Source organism: Phyllobates terribilis, unplaced genomic scaffold (assembly GCF_046119375.1).
Source record: "Phyllobates terribilis strain yellow unplaced genomic scaffold, ASM4611937v1 Scaffold_2__4_contigs__length_985480577, whole genome shotgun sequence".
Taxonomy (NCBI): Eukaryota; Metazoa; Chordata; class Amphibia; order Anura; family Dendrobatidae; genus Phyllobates; species Phyllobates terribilis.
This window is the reverse complement of record NW_027362762.1, coordinates 5,857,159-5,875,248: the sequence shown is the minus strand read 5'-3', so window position 1 is coordinate 5,875,248 and position 18,090 is coordinate 5,857,159. Positions and strand designations below refer to the sequence as shown.

General features: G+C 35.3%; 2 protein-coding genes across 3 annotated transcripts in view; both read right to left on the bottom strand.

Moving 5' to 3' along the window:
- Window positions 1–18,090, bottom strand: part of SLCO2B1 (solute carrier organic anion transporter family member 2B1) — a 355,225-nt gene that overhangs the window by 48,954 nt on the left and 288,181 nt on the right. The gene's annotated exons all lie outside the window — the stretch shown is intronic.
- On the bottom strand, window positions 15,007–17,883 carry LOC141237547 (uncharacterized). The gene has a single exon (XM_073668347.1). The coding sequence runs from the start codon at window positions 17,881–17,883 to the stop codon at window positions 15,244–15,246; it is 2,640 nt and encodes an 879-aa protein (XP_073524448.1). The 3' UTR covers window positions 15,007–15,243.

Genomic DNA, 18,090 nt, shown 5'->3' with positions numbered 1-18,090 from the left:
CATAGGAGACAGTATTATAGTAGTTATATCCTTGTATATAGGGGCAGTATTATAGTAGTTATATTATTGTACATAGGGGCAGTATTATAGTAGTTATATTCTTGTACATAAAGGCAGTATTATAGTAGTTATATTCTTGTACATAGGGGCAGTATTATAGTAGTTATATTCTTGTACATAGGGGCAGTAATATAGTAGTTATATTCTTGTACATAGGAGCAGTATTATAGTAGTTATATTCTTGTACATAGGAGCAGTATTATAGTAGTTATATTCTTGAACATAGGAGCAGTATTATAGTAGTTATATTCCTGTACATAGGGGGCAGTATTATAGTAGTTATATCCTTGTACATAGGGGGCAGTATTATAGTAGTTATATTCTTGTACATAGGGGGCAGTATTATAGTAGTTATATTCTTGTACATAGGGGGCAGTATTGTAGTAGTTATATTCTTGTACATAGGGGCAGTATTATAGTAGTTATATTCTTATACATAGGGGCAGTATTATAGTAGTTATATTCTTGTACATAGGGGCAGTATTATAGTAGTTATATTCTTGTACATAGGGGCAGTATTATAGTAGTTATATTCTTGTACATAGGAGCAGTATTATAGTAGTTATATTCTGGTACATAGGAGCAGTATTATAGTAGTTATATTCTTGTACATAGGGGGCAGTAATATAGTAGTTATATTCTTGTACATAGGGGGCAGTATTGTAGTAGTTATATTCTTGTACATAGGGGCAGTATTATAGTAGTTATATTCTTATACATAGGGGCAGTATTATAGTAGTTATATTCTTGTACATAGGGACAGTATTATAGTAGTTATATTCTTGTACATAGGGGGCAGTATTATAGTAGTTATATCCTCGTACATAGGGGGCAGTATTATAGTAGTTATATTCTTGTACATAGGGGGCAGTATTATAGTAGTTATATTCTTGTACATAGGGGGCAGTATTGTAGTAGTTATATTCTTGTACATAGGGGCAGTATTATAGTAGTTATATTCTTATACATAGTGGCAGTATTATAGTAGTTATATTCTTATACATAGTGGCAGTATTATAGTAGTTATATTCTTGTACATAGGGGCACTATTATAGTAGTTATATTCTTGTACATAGGGGCAGTATTATAGCAGTTATATTCTCGTACATAGGGGGCAGTATTATAGTAGCTATATTCTCGTACATAGGGGGCAGTATTATAGTAGTTATATTCTTGTACATAGGGGGCAGTATTATAGTAGTTATATTCTTGTACATAGGGGGCAGTATTATAGTAGTTATATTCTTGTACATAGGGGCAGTATTATAGTAGTTATATTCTTGTACATAGGGGCAGTATTATAGTAGTTATATTCTTGTACATAGGGGCAGTATTATAGTGGTTATATTCTTGCACATAGGGGCAGTATTATAGTGGTTATATTCTTGTACATAGGTGGCAGTATTATAGTAGTTATATTCTTGTACATAGGGGCAGTATTATAGTAGTTATATTCTTGTACATAGGGGCAGTATTATAGTAGTTATATTCTTGTACATAGGGGGCAGTATTATAGCAGTTATATTCTTGTACATAGGGGCAGTATTATAGTAGTTATATCCTTGTATATAGGGGCAGTATTATAGTAGTTATATTCTTGTACATAGGGGCAGTATTATAGTAGTTATATTCTTGTACATAGGGGGCAGTATTATAGTAGTTATATTCTTGTACATAGGGGGCAGTATTATAGTAGTTATATTCTTGTACATAGGGGCAGTATGATAGTAGTTATATTCTTGTACATAGGAGAGAGTATTATAGTAGTTATATTCTTGAACCTAGGGGCAGTATTATAGTAGTTATATTACTGTACATAGGGGGGCAGTATTATAGTAGTTATATCCTTGTACATAGGGGGCAGTATTATAGTAGTTATATTCTTGTACATAGGGGGCAGTATTGTAGTAGTTATATTCTTGTACATAAGGGCAGTATTATAGTAGTTATATTCTTATACATAGGGGCAGTATTATAGTAGTTATATTCTTGTACATAGGGGCAGTATTATAGTAGTTATATTCTTGTACATAGGGACAGTATTATAGTAGTTATATTCTTGTACATAGGGGGCAGTATTATAGTAGTTATATCCTCGTACATAGGGGGCAGTATTATAGTAGTTATATTCTTGTACATAGGGGGCAGTATTATAGTAGTTATATTCTTGTACATAGGGGGCAGTATTGTAGTAGTTATATTCTTGTACATAGGGGCAGTATTATAGTAGTTATATTCTTATACATAGTGGCAGTATTATAGTAGTTATATTCTTATACATAGTGGCAGTATTATAGTAGTTATATTCTTGTACATAGGGGCACTATTATAGTAGTTATATTCTTGTACATAGGGGCAGTATTATAGCAGTTATATTCTCGTACATAGGGGGCAGTATTATAGTAGCTATATTCTCGTACATAGGGGGCAGTATTATAGTAGTTATATTCTTGTACATAGGGGGCAGTATTATAGTAGTTATATTCTTGTACATAGGGGGCAGTATTATAGTAGTTATATTCTTGTACATAGGGGCAGTATTATAGTAGTTATATTCTTGTACATAGGGGCAGTATTATAGTAGTTATATTCTTGTACATAGGGGCAGTATTATAGTGGTTATATTCTTGCACATAGGGGCAGTATTATAGTGGTTATATTCTTGTACATAGGTGGCAGTATTATAGTAGTTATATTCTTGTACATAGGGGCAGTATTATAGTAGTTATATTCTTGTACATAGGGGCAGTATTATAACAGTTATATTCTCGTACATAGGGGGCAGTATTATAGTAGTTATATTCTTGTACATAGGGGGCAGTACTGTAGTAGTTATATTCTTGTACATAGGGGCAGTATTATAGTAGTTATATTCTTATACATAGTGGCAGTATTATAGTAGTTATATTCTTGTACATAGGGGCACTATTATAGTAGTTATATTCTTGTACATAGGGGCAGTATTATAGTAGTTATATTCTTGTACACAGGAGCAGTATTATAGCAGTTATATTCTCGTACATAGGGGGCAGTATTATAGTAGCTATATTCTCGTACATAGGGGGCAGTATTATAGTAGTTATATTCTTGTACATAGGGGGCAGTATTATAGTAGTTATATTCTTGTACATAGGGGGCAGTATTATGGTAGTTATATTCTTGTACATAGGGGCAGTATTATAGTAGTTATATTCTTGTACATAGGGGCAGTATTATAGTGGTTATTTTCTTGCACATAGGGGCAGTATTATAGTGGTTATATTCTTGTACATAGGGGGCAGTATTATAGTAGTTATATTCTTGTACATAGGGGCAGTATTATAGTAGTTATATTCTTGTACATAGGGGGCAGTATTATAGCAGTTATATTCTTGTACATAGGGGCAGTATTATAGTAGTTATATCCTTGTATATAGGGGCAGTATTATAGTAGTTATATTCTTGTACATAGGGGCAGTATTATAGTAGTTATATTCTTGTACATAGGGGGCAGTATTATAGTAGTTATATTCTTGTACATAGGGGCAGTATTATAGTAGTTATATCCTTGTATATAGGGGCAGTATTATAGTAGTTATATTCTTGTACATAGGGGCAGTATTATAGTAGTTATATTCTTGTACATAGGGGGCAGTATTATAGTAGTTATATTCTTGTACATAGGGGCAGTATTATAGTAGTTATATTCTTGTACATAGGGGGCAGTATTATAGTAGTTATATTTTTGTACATAGGGGGCAGTATTATAGTAGTTATATTCTAGTACATAGGGGCAGGATTATAGTAGTTATATTCTTGTACATAGGAGACAGTATTATAGTAGTTATATCCTTGTATATAGGGGCAGTATTATAGTAGTTATATTATTGTACATAGGGGCAGTATTATAGTAGTTATATTCTTGTACATAAAGGCAGTATTATAGTAGTTATATTCTTGTACATAGGGGCAGTATTATAGTAGTTATATTCTTGTACATAGGGGCAGTAATATAGTAGTTATATTCTTGTACATAGGAGCAGTATTATAGTAGTTATATTCTTGTACATAGGAGCAGTATTATAGTAGTTATATTCTTGAACATAGGAGCAGTATTATAGTAGTTATATTCCTGTACATAGGGGGCAGTATTATAGTAGTTATATCCTTGTACATAGGGGGCAGTATTATAGTAGTTATATTCTTGTACATAGGGGGCAGTATTATAGTAGTTATATTCTTGTACATAGGGGGCAGTATTGTAGTAGTTATATTCTTGTACATAGGGGCAGTATTATAGTAGTTATATTCTTATACATAGGGGCAGTATTATAGTAGTTATATTCTTGTACATAGGGGCAGTATTATAGTAGTTATATTCTTGTACATAGGGGCAGTATTATAGTAGTTATATTCTTGTACATAGGAGCAGTATTATAGTAGTTATATTCTGGTACATAGGAGCAGTATTATAGTAGTTATATTCTTGTACATAGGGGGCAGTAATATAGTAGTTATATTCTTGTACATAGGGGGCAGTATTGTAGTAGTTATATTCTTGTACATAGGGGCAGTATTATAGTAGTTATATTCTTATACATAGGGGCAGTATTATAGTAGTTATATTCTTGTACATAGGGACAGTATTATAGTAGTTATATTCTTGTACATAGGGGGCAGTATTATAGTAGTTATATCCTCGTACATAGGGGGCAGTATTATAGTAGTTATATTCTTGTACATAGGGGGCAGTATTATAGTAGTTATATTCTTGTACATAGGGGGCAGTATTGTAGTAGTTATATTCTTGTACATAGGGGCAGTATTATAGTAGTTATATTCTTATACATAGTGGCAGTATTATAGTAGTTATATTCTTATACATAGTGGCAGTATTATAGTAGTTATATTCTTGTACATAGGGGCACTATTATAGTAGTTATATTCTTGTACATAGGGGCAGTATTATAGCAGTTATATTCTCGTACATAGGGGGCAGTATTATAGTAGCTATATTCTCGTACATAGGGGGCAGTATTATAGTAGTTATATTCTTGTACATAGGGGGCAGTATTATAGTAGTTATATTCTTGTACATAGGGGGCAGTATTATAGTAGTTATATTCTTGTACATAGGGGCAGTATTATAGTAGTTATATTCTTGTACATAGGGGCAGTATTATAGTAGTTATATTCTTGTACATAGGGGCAGTATTATAGTGGTTATATTCTTGCACATAGGGGCAGTATTATAGTGGTTATATTCTTGTACATAGGTGGCAGTATTATAGTAGTTATATTCTTGTACATAGGGGCAGTATTATAGTAGTTATATTCTTGTACATAGGGGCAGTATTATAGTAGTTATATTCTTGTACATAGGGGGCAGTATTATAGCAGTTATATTCTTGTACATAGGGGCAGTATTATAGTAGTTATATCCTTGTATATAGGGGCAGTATTATAGTAGTTATATTCTTGTACATAGGGGCAGTATTATAGTAGTTATATTCTTGTACATAGGGGGCAGTATTATAGTAGTTATATTCTTGTACATAGGGGGCAGTATTATAGTAGTTATATTCTTGTACATAGGGGCAGTATGATAGTAGTTATATTCTTGTACATAGGAGAGAGTATTATAGTAGTTATATTCTTGTACATAGGGGGTAGTATTATAGTAGTTATATTTTTGTACATAGGGGCAGTATTCTAGTAGTTATATTCTTGTACATAGGTGGCAGTATTATAGTAGTTATATTTTTGTACATAGGGGGCAGTATTATAGTAGTTACATTCTAGTACATAGGGGCAGGATTATAGTAGTTATATTCTTGTACATAGGAGACAGTATTATAGTAGTTATATCCTTGTATATAGGGGCAGTATTATAGTAGTTATATTCTTGTACATAGGGGGCAGTATTATAGTAGTTATATTCTTGTACATAGGGGCAGTATTATAGTAGTTATATTCTTGTACATAGGGGCAGTATTATAGTAGTTATATTCTTGTACATAGGGGCAGTAATATAGTAGTTATATTCTTGTACATAGGAGCAGTATTATAGTAGTTATATTCTTGTACATAGGAGCAGTATTATAGTAGTTATATTCTTGAACATAGGAGCAGTATTATAGTAGTTATATTCCTGTACATAGGGGGCAGTATTATAGTAGTTATATCCTTGTACATAGGGGGCAGTATTATAGTAGTTCTATTCTTGTACATAGGGGCAGTATTATAGTAGTTATATTCTTGTACATAGGGGGCAGTATTGTAGTAGTTATATTCTTGTACATAGGGGCAGTATTATAGTAGTTATATTCTTATACATAGGGGCAGTATTATAGTAGTTATATTCTTGTACATAGGGGCAGTATTATAGTAGTTATATTCTTGTACATAGGGGGCAGTATTATAGTAGTTATATCCTTGTACATAGGGGGCAGTATTATAGTAGTTATATTCTTGTACATAGGGGGCAGTATTATAGTAGTTATATTCTTGTACATAGGGGGCAGTATTGTAGTAGTTATATTCTTGTACATAGGGGCAGTATTATAGTAGTTATATTCTTATACATAGGGGCAGTATTATAGTAGTTATATTCTTGTACATAGGGGCACTATTATAGTAGTTATATTCTTGTACATAGGGGGCAGTATTATAGTAGTTATATTCTTGTACATAGGGGGCAGTATTGTAGTAGTTATATTCTTGTACATAGGGGCAGTATTATAGTAGTTATATTCTTGTACATAGGGGGCAGTATTATAGTAGCTATATTCTCGTACATAGGGGGCAGTATTATAGTAGTTATATTCTTGTACATAGGGGGCAGTATTATAGTAGTTATATTCTTGTACATAGGGGGCAGTATTATAGTAGTTATATTCTTGTACATAGGGGCAGTATTATAGTAGTTATATTCTTGTACATAGGGGCAGTATTATAGTGGTTATATTCTTGCACATAGGGGCAGTATTATAGTGGTTATATTCTTGCACATAGGGGCAGTATTATAGTGGTTATATTCTTGTACATAGGGGGCAGTATTATAGTAGTTATATTCTTGTACATAGGGGCAGTATTATAGTAGTTATATCCTTGTATATAGGGGCAGTATTATAGTAGTTATATTTTTGTACATAGGGGGCAGTATTATAGTAGTTATATTCTTGTACATAGGGGCAGTATTATAGTAGTTATATTCTTGTACATAGGGGCAGTATTATAGTAGTTATATTCTTGTACATAGGGGCAGTATTATAGTAGTTATATTCTTGTACATAGGGGCAGTAATATAGTAGTTATATTCTTGTACATAGGAGCAGTATTATAGTAGTTATATTCTTGTACATAGGAGCAGTATTATAGTAGTTATATTCTTGAACATAGGGGCAGTATTATAGTAGTTATATTCCTGTACATAGGGGGCAGTATTATAGTAGTTATATTCTTGTACATAGGGGGCAGTATTATAGTAGTTATATTCTTGTACATAGGAGACAGTATTATAGTAGTTATATTCTTGTACATAGGGGGTAGTATTATAGTAGTTATATTTTTGTACATAGGGGCAGTATTATAGTAGTTATATTCTTGTATATAGGAGCAGTATTATAGTAGTTATATTCTTGAACATAGGGGCAGTATTATAGTAGTTATATTCCTGTACATAGGGGGCAGTATTATAGTAGTTATATCCTTGTACATAGGGGGCAGTATTATTGTAGTTATATTCTTGTACATAGGGGCAGTATTATAGTAGTTATATTCTTGTACATAGGAGACAGTATTATAGTAGTTATATTCTTTTACATAGGGGGTAGTATTATAGTAGTTATACTTTTGTACATAGGGGCAGTATTATAGTAGTAATATTCTTGTACATAGGAGACAGTATTATAGTAGTTATATTTTTGTACATAGGGGGCAGTATTATAATAGTTATATTCTTGTACATAGGGGCAGTATTATAGTAGTTATATTCTTGTACATAGGGGCAGTATTATAGTAGTTATATTCTTGTACATAGGAGACAGTAGTATAGTACTTATATTCTTGTACATAGGGGCAGTATTATAGTAGTTATATTCTTGTACATAGGGGCAGTATTATAGTAGTTATATTCTTGTACATAGGGGCAGTAATATAGTAGTTATATTCTTGTACATAGGGGGCAGTATTATAGTAGTTATATTCTTGTACATAGGGGGCAGTATTGTAGTAGTTATATTCTTGTACATAGGGGCAGTATTATAGTAGTTATATTCTTGTACATAGGGGGCAGTATTATAGTAGCTATATTCTCGTACATAGGGGGCAGTATTATAGTAGTTATATTCTTGTACATAGGGGGCAGTATTATAGTAGTTATATTCTTGTACATAGGGGGCAGTATTATAGTAGTTATATTCTTGTACATAGGGGCAGTATTATAGTAGTTATATTCTTGCACATAGGGGCAGTATTATAGTGGTTATATTCTTGCACATAGGGGCAGTATTATAGTGGTTATATTCTTGCACATAGGGGCAGTATTATAGTGGTTATATTCTTGTACATAGGGGGCAGTATTATAGTAGTTATATTCTTGTACATAGGGGCAGTATTATAGTAGTTATATCCTTGTATATAGGGGCAGTATTATAGTAGTTATATTTTTGTACATAGGGGGCAGTATTATAGTAGTTATATTCTTGTACATAGGGGCAGTATTATAGTAGTTATATTCTTGTACATAGGGGCAGTATTATAGTAGTTATATTCTTGTACATAGGGGCAGTATTATAGTAGTTATATTCTTGTACATAGGGGCAGTAATATAGTAGTTATATTCTTGTACATAGGAGCAGTATTATAGTAGTTATATTCTTGTACATAGGAGCAGTATTATAGTAGTTATATTCTTGAACATAGGGGCAGTATTATAGTAGTTATATTCCTGTACATAGGGGGCAGTATTATAGTAGTTATATCCTTGTACATAGGGGGCAGTATTATAGTAGTTATATTCTTGTACATAGGGGGCAGTATTATAGTAGTTATATTCTTGTACATAGGGGGCAGTATTATAGTAGTTATATTCTTGTACATAGGAGACAGTATTATAGTAGTTATATTCTTGTACATAGGGGGTAGTATTATAGTAGTTATATTTTTGTTCATAGGGGCAGTATTATAGTAGTTATATTCTTGTACATAGGAGCAGTATTATAGTAGTTATATTCTTGAACATAGGGGCAGTATTATAGTAGTTATATTCCTGTACATAGGGGGCAGTATTATAGTAGTTATATCCTTGTACATAGGGGGCAGTATTATAGTAGTTATATTCTTGTACATAGGGGCAGTATTATAGTAGTTATATTCTTGTACATAGGAGACAGTATTATAGTAGTTATATTCTTGTACATGGGGGGTAGTATTATAGTAGTTATACTTTTGTACATAGGGGCAGTATTATAGTAGTTATATTCTTGTACATAGGAGACAGTATTATAGTAGTTATATTTTTGTACATAGGGGGCAGTATTATAATAGTTATATTCTTGTACATAGGGGCAGTATTATAGTAGTTATATTCTTGTACATAGGGGCAGTATTATAGTAGTTATATTCTTGTACATAGGAGACAGTAGTATAGTACTTATATTCTTGTACATAGGGGCAGTATTATAGTAGTTATATCCTTGTATATAGGGGCAGTAGTATAGTAGTTATATTCTTGCACGTAGGGGCAGTATTATAGTAGTTATATTCTTGTACATAGGGGCAGTATTATAGTAGTTATATCCTTGTATATAGGGGCAGTATTATAGTAGTTATATTCTTGCACATACGGGCAGTATTATAGTAGTTATATTCTTGTACATAGGGGCAGTAATATAGTAGTTATATTCTTGTACATAGGAGCAGTATTATAGTAGTTATATTCTTGTACATAGGAGCAGTATTATAGTAGTTATATTCTTGTACACAGGAGCAGTATTATAGCAGTTATATTCTTGTACATAGGGGGCAGTATTATAGTAGCTATATTCTCGTACATAGGGGGCAGTATTATAGTAGTTATATTCTTGTACATAGGGGGCAGTATTATAGTAGTTATATTCTTGTACATAGGGGGCAGTATTATAGTAGTTATATTCTTGTACATAGGGGCAGTATTATAGTAGTTATATTCTTGTACATAGGGGCAGTATTATAGTGGTTATATTCTTGCACATAGGGGCAGTATTATAGTGGTTATATTCTTGCACATAGGGGCAGTATTATAGTGGTTATATTCTTGTACATAGGGGGCAGTATTATAGTAGTTATATTCTTGTACATAGGGGCAGTATTATAGTAGTTATATCCTTGTATATAGGGGCAGTATTATAGTAGTTATATTTTTGTACATAGGGGGCAGTATTATAGTAGTTATATTCTTGTACATAGGGGCAGTATTATAGTAGTTATATTCTTGTACATAGGGGCAGTATTATAGTAGTTATATTCTTGTACATAGGGGCAGTATTATAGTAGTTATATTCTTGTACATAGGGGCAGTAATATAGTAGTTATATTCTTGTACATAGGAGCAGTATTATAGTAGTTATATTCTTGTACATAGGAGCAGTATTATAGTAGTTATATTCTTGTACACGGGGCAGTATTATAGTAGTTATATCCTTGTACATAGGGGGCAGTATTATAGTAGTTATATTCTTGTACATAGGGGGCAGTATTATAGTAGTTATATTCTTGTACATAGGAGACAGTATTATAGTAGTTATATTCTTGTACATAGGGGGTAGTATTATAGTAGTTATATTTTTGTACATAGGGGCAGTATTATAGTAGTTATATTCTTGTACATAGGAGCAGTATTATAGTAGTTATATTCTTGAACATAGGGGCAGTATTATAGTAGTTATATTCCTGTACATAGGGGGCAGTATTATAGTAGTTATATCCTTGTACATAGGGGGCAGTATTATAGTAGTTATATTCTTGTACATAGGGGCAGTATTATAGTAGTTATATTCTTGTACATAGGAGACAGTATTATAGTAGTTATATTCTTGTACATAGGGGGTAGTATTATAGTAGTTATACTTTTGTACATAGGGGCAGTATTATAGTAGTTATATTCTTGTACATAGGAGACAGTATTATAGTAGTTATATTTTTGTACATAGGGGGCAGTATTATAATAGTTATATTCTTGTACATAGGGGCAGTATTATAGTAGTTATATTCTTGTACATAGGGGCAGTATTATAGTAGTTATATTCTTGTACATAGGGGCAGTAATATAGTAGTTATGTTCTTGTACATAGGAGACAGTAGCATAGTACTTATATTCTTGTACATAGCGGCAGTATTATAGTAGTTATATTCTTGCACATAGGGGCAGTATTATAGTAGTTATATTCTTGTACATAGGGGCAGTAATATAGTAGTTATATTCTTGTACATAGGAGCAGTATTATAGTAGTTATATTCTTGTACATAGGAGCAGTATTATAGTAGTTATATTCTTGAACATAGGGGCAGTATTATAGTAGTTATATTCCTGTACATAGGGGCAGTATTATAGTAGTTATATCCTTGTACATAGAGGGCAGTATTATAGTAGTTATATTCTTGTACATAGGGGGCAGTATTATAGTAGTTATATTCTTGTACATAGGGGGCAGTATTGTAGTAGTTATATTCTTGTACATAGGGGCAGTATTATAGTAGTTATATTCTTATACATAGGGGCAGTATTATAGTAGTTATATTCTTGTACATAGGAGACAGTATTATAGTAGTTATATTCTTGTACATAGGGGGTAGTATTATAGTAGTTATACTTTTGTACATAGGGGCAGTATTATAGTAGTTATATTCTTGTACATAGGAGACAGTATTATAGTAGTTATATTTTTGTACATAGGGGGCAGTATTATAATAGTTATATTCTTGTACATAGGGGCAGTATTATAGTAGTTATATTCTTGCACATAGGGGCAGTATTATAGTAGTTATATTCTTGTACATAGGGGCAGTAATATAGTAGTTATATTCTTGTACATAGGAGCAGTATTATAGTAGTTATATTCTTGTACATAGGAGCAGTATTATAGTAGTTATATTCTTGAACATAGGGGCAGTATTATAGTAGTTATATTCCTGTACAGAGGGGCAGTATTATAGTAGTTATATTCTTGTACATAGGGGGCAGTATTATAGTAGTTATATTCTTGTACATAGGGGGCAGTATTGTAGTAGTTATATTCTTGTACATAGGGGCAGTATTATAGTAGTTATATTCTTATACATAGGGGCAGTATTATAGTAGTTATATTCTTGTACATAGGGGCAGTATTATAGTAGTTATATTCTTGTACACAGGAGCAGTATTATAGCAGTTATATTCTTGTACATAGGGGGCAGTATTATAGTAGCTATATTTTCGTACATAGGGGGCAGTATTATAGTAGTTATATTCTCGCACATAGGGGGCAGTATTATAGTAGTTATATTCTTGTACATAGGAGCAGTATTATAGTAGTTATATTCTTGTACATAGGAGCAGTATTATAGTAGTTATATTCTTGTACATAGGAGCAGTATTATAGTAGTTTTATTCTTGTACATAGGGGCAGTATTATAGTAGTTATATTCTTGTACATAGGGGCAGTATTATAGTAGTTATATTCTTGTACATAGGGGCAGTATTATAGTAGTTATATTCTTGTACATAGGGGCAGTATTATAGTAGTTATATTCTTGTACATAGGGGCAGTATTATAGTAGTTATATTCTTGTACATAGGGGCAGTACTATAGTAGTTATATTCTTGTTCATAGGGGCAGTATTATAGTAGCTATATTCCCGTACATAGGAGCAGTATTATAGTAGTTATATTCTTGTACATAGGAGCAGTATTATAGTAGTTATATTCTTGTACATAGGGGGCAGTATTATAGTAGTTATATTCTTGTACATAGGAGCAGTATTATAGTAGTTATATTCCTGTACATAGGAGGCAGTATTATAGTGGTTATATTCCTGTACATAGGAGCAGTATTATAGTAGTTATGTTCTTGTATATAGGGGGCAGTATTATAGTAGTTATATTCTTGTACATAGGGGGCAGTATTATAGTAGTTATATTCTTGTACATAGGAGCAGTATTATAGTAGTTATATTCTTGTACATAGGAGCAGTATTATAGTAGTTATATTCTTGTACATAGGGGGCAGTATTATAGTAGTTATATTCTTGTACATAGGAGACAGTATTATAGTAGTTATATTCTTGTACATAGGGGGTAGTATTATAGTAGTTATATTCTTGTACATAGGGGGTAGTATTATAGTAGTTATACTTTTGTACATAGGGGCAGTATTATAGTAGTTATATTCTTGTACATAGGAGACAGTATTATAGTAGTTATATTTTTGTACATAGGGGGCAGTATTATAATAGTTATATTCTTGTACATAGGGGCAGTATTATAGTAGTTATATTCTTGTACATAGGGGCAGTATTATAGTAGTTATATTCTTGTACATAGGGGCAGTAATATAGTAGTTATATTCTTGTACATAGGAGACAGTAGTATAGTACTTATATTCTTGTACATAGGGGCAGTATTATAGTAGTTATATTCTTGCACATAGGGGCAGTATTATAGTAGTTATATTCTTGTACATAGGGGCAGTAATATAGTAGTTATATTCTTGTACATAGGAGCAGTATTATAGTAGTTATATTCTTGTACATAGGAGCAGTATTATAGTAGTTATATTCTTGAACATAGGGGCAGTATTATAGTAGTTATATTCCTGTACATAGGGGGCAGTATTATAGTAGTTATATCCTTGTACATAGAGGGCAGTATTATAGTAGTTATATTCTTGTACATAGGGGGCAGTATTATAGTAGTTATATTCTTGTACATAGGGGCAGTATTATAGTAGTTATATTCTTGTACATAGGAGACAGTATTATAGTAGTTATATTCTTGTACATAGGGGGTAGTATTATAGTAGTTATACTTTTGTACATAGGGGCAGTATTATAGTAGTTATATTCTTGTACATAGGAGACAGTATTATAGTAGTTATATTCTTGTACATAGGAGCAGTATTATAGTAGTTATATTCTTGTACATAGGAGCAGTATTATATTAGTTATATTCTTGAACATAGGGGCAGTATTACAGTAGTTATATTCCTGTACATAGGGGGCAGTATTATAGTAGTTATATCCTTGTACATAGAGGGCAGTATTATAGTAGTTATATTCTTGTACATAGGGGGCAGTATTATAGTAGTTATATTCTTGTACATAGGGGGCAGTATTGTAGTAGTTATATTCTTGTACATAGGGGCAGTATTATAGTAGTTATATTCTTATACATAGGGGCAGTATTATAGTAGTTATATTCTTGTACATAGGGGCAGTATTATAGTAGTTATATTCTTGTACATAGGGGCAGTATTATAGTAGTTATATTCTTGTACACAGGAGCAGTATTATAGCAGTTATATTCTTGTACATAGGGGGCAGTATTATAGTAGCTATATTTTCGTACATAGGGGGCAGTATTATAGTAGTTATATTCTCGCACATAGGGGGCAGTATTATAGTAGTTATATTCTTGTACATAGGAGCAGTATTATAGTAGTTATATTCTTGTACATAGGAGCAGTATTATAGTAGTTTTATTCTTGTACATAGGGGCAGTATTATAGTAGTTATATTCTTGTACATAGGAGCAGTATTATAGTAGTTATATTCTTGTACATAGGGGCAGTATTATAGTAGTTATATTCTTGTACATAGGAGGCAGTATTATAGTAGTTATATTCTTGTACATAGGAGCAGTATTGTAGTAGTTATATTCTTGTACATAGGGGCAATTTTTATTATAAAAACCAAACAAATACAATTAAAAATTAACAAAATTCCTGCAGTAATACAAAACTAGATTCACTTGAATTGTACATACATTCGTTACATCTCTAGATTATACAGATAAAGTCAATATAAAGAGTCCACACCTGTGGTTGGAAAAATGAAAAATAAACACTTTGTAAAAAGAAACCATCATATTTCAGCACAGTTACACATCGTTCCATAACTTTACACTTTTCTGACTCTTCCTAATTTCTCATGATTTTATCTGGGTTCGGACATTGTCTGGGTGTCAGCTCATAGATCTGAGTCGGAGTCATCCTGTCCACCACCGGTCTCCATACCAGTCTCTACCTGAGTGCCCACAGGTAAGGGCTTCCGCTTTGGCGGGGGACAGTCCTCTACATCCCTATCACACTCTGCGTCTATTTTTTTAAGTTCATCCTCAAAATCCCCGTTAGACAGAACATCAAACCTATTAGACACGACCATTACTCCTGCAGAACTCTGGACCTTCCTCCTGGCACTCTGGCCAGTGTCATGCTCCTCCTCAGGTTTACGGGAGGTCTTGTCCTTCTTCCTTTTACTCTGATTCTGGCTATTTCCTTCAGATACTGAAGTAGCGCCTTCCTGTGACTGCTGCTCCTGAGGGACGACCTCCATGCTCCCCTGTGCCCCCTCTGAGCACTGCTGCTCTGGTGGTACCTGAGCGGACCCCTGGTGGACCTCTGACAATAAAGCCTCCTCCTCCAGAATCTCTGCCCCCGCCACCAAATCCTCATCAGGAAAGTCCTTACAGATGTTGTGCCAGGCGTCTGGACAGTCCCGGTGAGGGTGGCCGATCTTACCACAGAGGTTGCACCTGATGTTCTGACAGTCTGCAGCTACATGGCCGACTTCCCCGCACAGGCTGCACTTCACCACTGTACAGGTATTCGCCAGGTGACCCGTCTTGCCACATTTGAAGCACTTTCGGGGCTGGCCGGGGTAGAAACATACACCCTTCTCCCTCCCAATAAAGAAGGAGTTGGGTAGGTGGGCAGTGATGTTATTACACTGGCGCAGCTTCACCAGGACCTTCCACCCACCTGTCCAGATACCATCGTTATCTCTGTTTCTGGTGAGGTCAGAGACGAGGTCGCAATGCCTCCGGAGCCACACCACAATGTCCTGCGGGGGAACAGACTCATTCCAGAAGATGACATTAACCGTAACCGTATCTGGCTTAGAGATGGGAATAAAACTGAACTTACTCCAGCCCTCAGCGTCTCTGAACTTGGGGAAATTGGCCCAGAATCTGTCCAGATCAGACATGAGCTTAAAGCTGACATCATAGCCCTGCCTGTCTGGTAGATTAATTACCGCCCAGATGTTAACTGGCGCAAACCCCATCTGCTGGCACAGGAGCTCCCTGACCACAAACCTCCTGTCCGGCAGATCTTCCTTGGCACCTCTGTGCCTGAAACGCACGACGTTCCTCCGTTTAAACGCCTGGCCGGTATAATTAGCGCCAGAGGTAAAGGACGGAGCACCACGGCTCCAGGCATTACTGGGGGGAACTTCCGGGGTCACACTGGGCTGACTAACAGGGTGAGGGTCTGCTGCAGGGGGACCTTGTGTGCTTGGAATTAAAGGAGGAAAATCACAGACATTATCATGCACATTGTTATCATCAACATCAATGTCATTATCATACTGCGCCATGTCCACCACAGATTCTGTGCTCCCTCCAGCCCCCGACCCCACAGATACAGTATGATTATCCCCAGCATGAGAGTCCTGCTGGGCACCACCAGAAACTAATGACACATGTCCACTGTCCGGCTGCTGTGCTGGGCATCCTGGGACTTGTGGTACCACCGTTGTACCCTGCACTCCATGCTCCTGCTTGGGACCTGCCGCAGGCTGTTGCGGCTCCTGGTGCAGTCCCTTTTGGAACAAGAAGCTTGCGGGTTGCAGCACTGGCCGCACCTGCTTCTGGGGCCCACCTGGGACAATGTCTGACTGCGAATCAGCAGAGTACGGCAGACTGAACATAAACGGTTTCTGGTTCCTGTAAGTCTCTGCCAGGGGCCCCATCCTCTCAAACACACAGTCTATGTCCTTCACCACATTTGCCAGCTCTACCCCCATTGAGTTCAGCTTCCGGTCATACACGGTGTGATCCCCGGGATCCTCAGCCTTTATTTTATATGCACAGTCTATTGATACCTGTATTAGCTGCTTCTGCTGCTGTAACACACGCAACCTCCCCACCAGTCCTGGGATGTCCTCTGCAATCTGCAGCCCTGCTGCACATGGAGTCTCCTGGGATCCTGCCTTCAGCGAGCTCTCTGGCTGCTTGTACCTAGATGCCTCCTTGGTTTTCACCACCGTAGGTTTCGTGGCTCCAGGCTCCACGGCACTATTACTGCTGCCACCTGACTGTGACCGCGTACGTCCAGAGCCCGCCATGCTGGTCACCACGTGCTTCTGCTGCAGGTTCTCCTGGAGGGTCTGTCTCTCCAGAGATGTCCTCCTCTGCCGGCTTGGAGTGAGCTGCACACCTGAGGCTGGTGATGGGATCTGCCTCACCTCCTGGCCAACAAGCTGCTTTCCTCCATTCAGCTTCCCAGCAGTAGATTCCTTCTGGATCTTTCCTAATTGCACTTCACTCTGCTTGCCTTGGCTGGCCGACTGCTTTACTGCGACCTTCTTACATACAACCACGGCTTTTCCTTCTTCCTTTACTTTACTCACTTTCACAACTTCATCTTTCTTGTTGCTGCTGCTGCTACTTCCATTCGGAGCTTTCTTCTCCTCAGAGATCGCTTTGGGATTTCCATCCACATTAGAAAGAGCTTGGGAGTTTCCTCCCAGTGTAGGCCTGGAAGCCTGGGCCTTGCTTGGAGAGCTTACCCGCCCAGGGAGGCCCCTCCCCGGGCTTGCTCCAGACATCAGGAGAACCACTGACACACGTCCTCACAGCTAGGAAGCAGTGTTATAGTAGTGATATTCTTGTACATAGGGGGCAGTATTATAGTAGTTATATTCTTGTACATAGGGGGCAGTATTTTAGTAGTTATATTCTTGTACATAGGGGCAGCATTATAGTAGTTATAGTCTTGTACATAGGGGCAGTATTATAGTAGTTATATTCTTGTA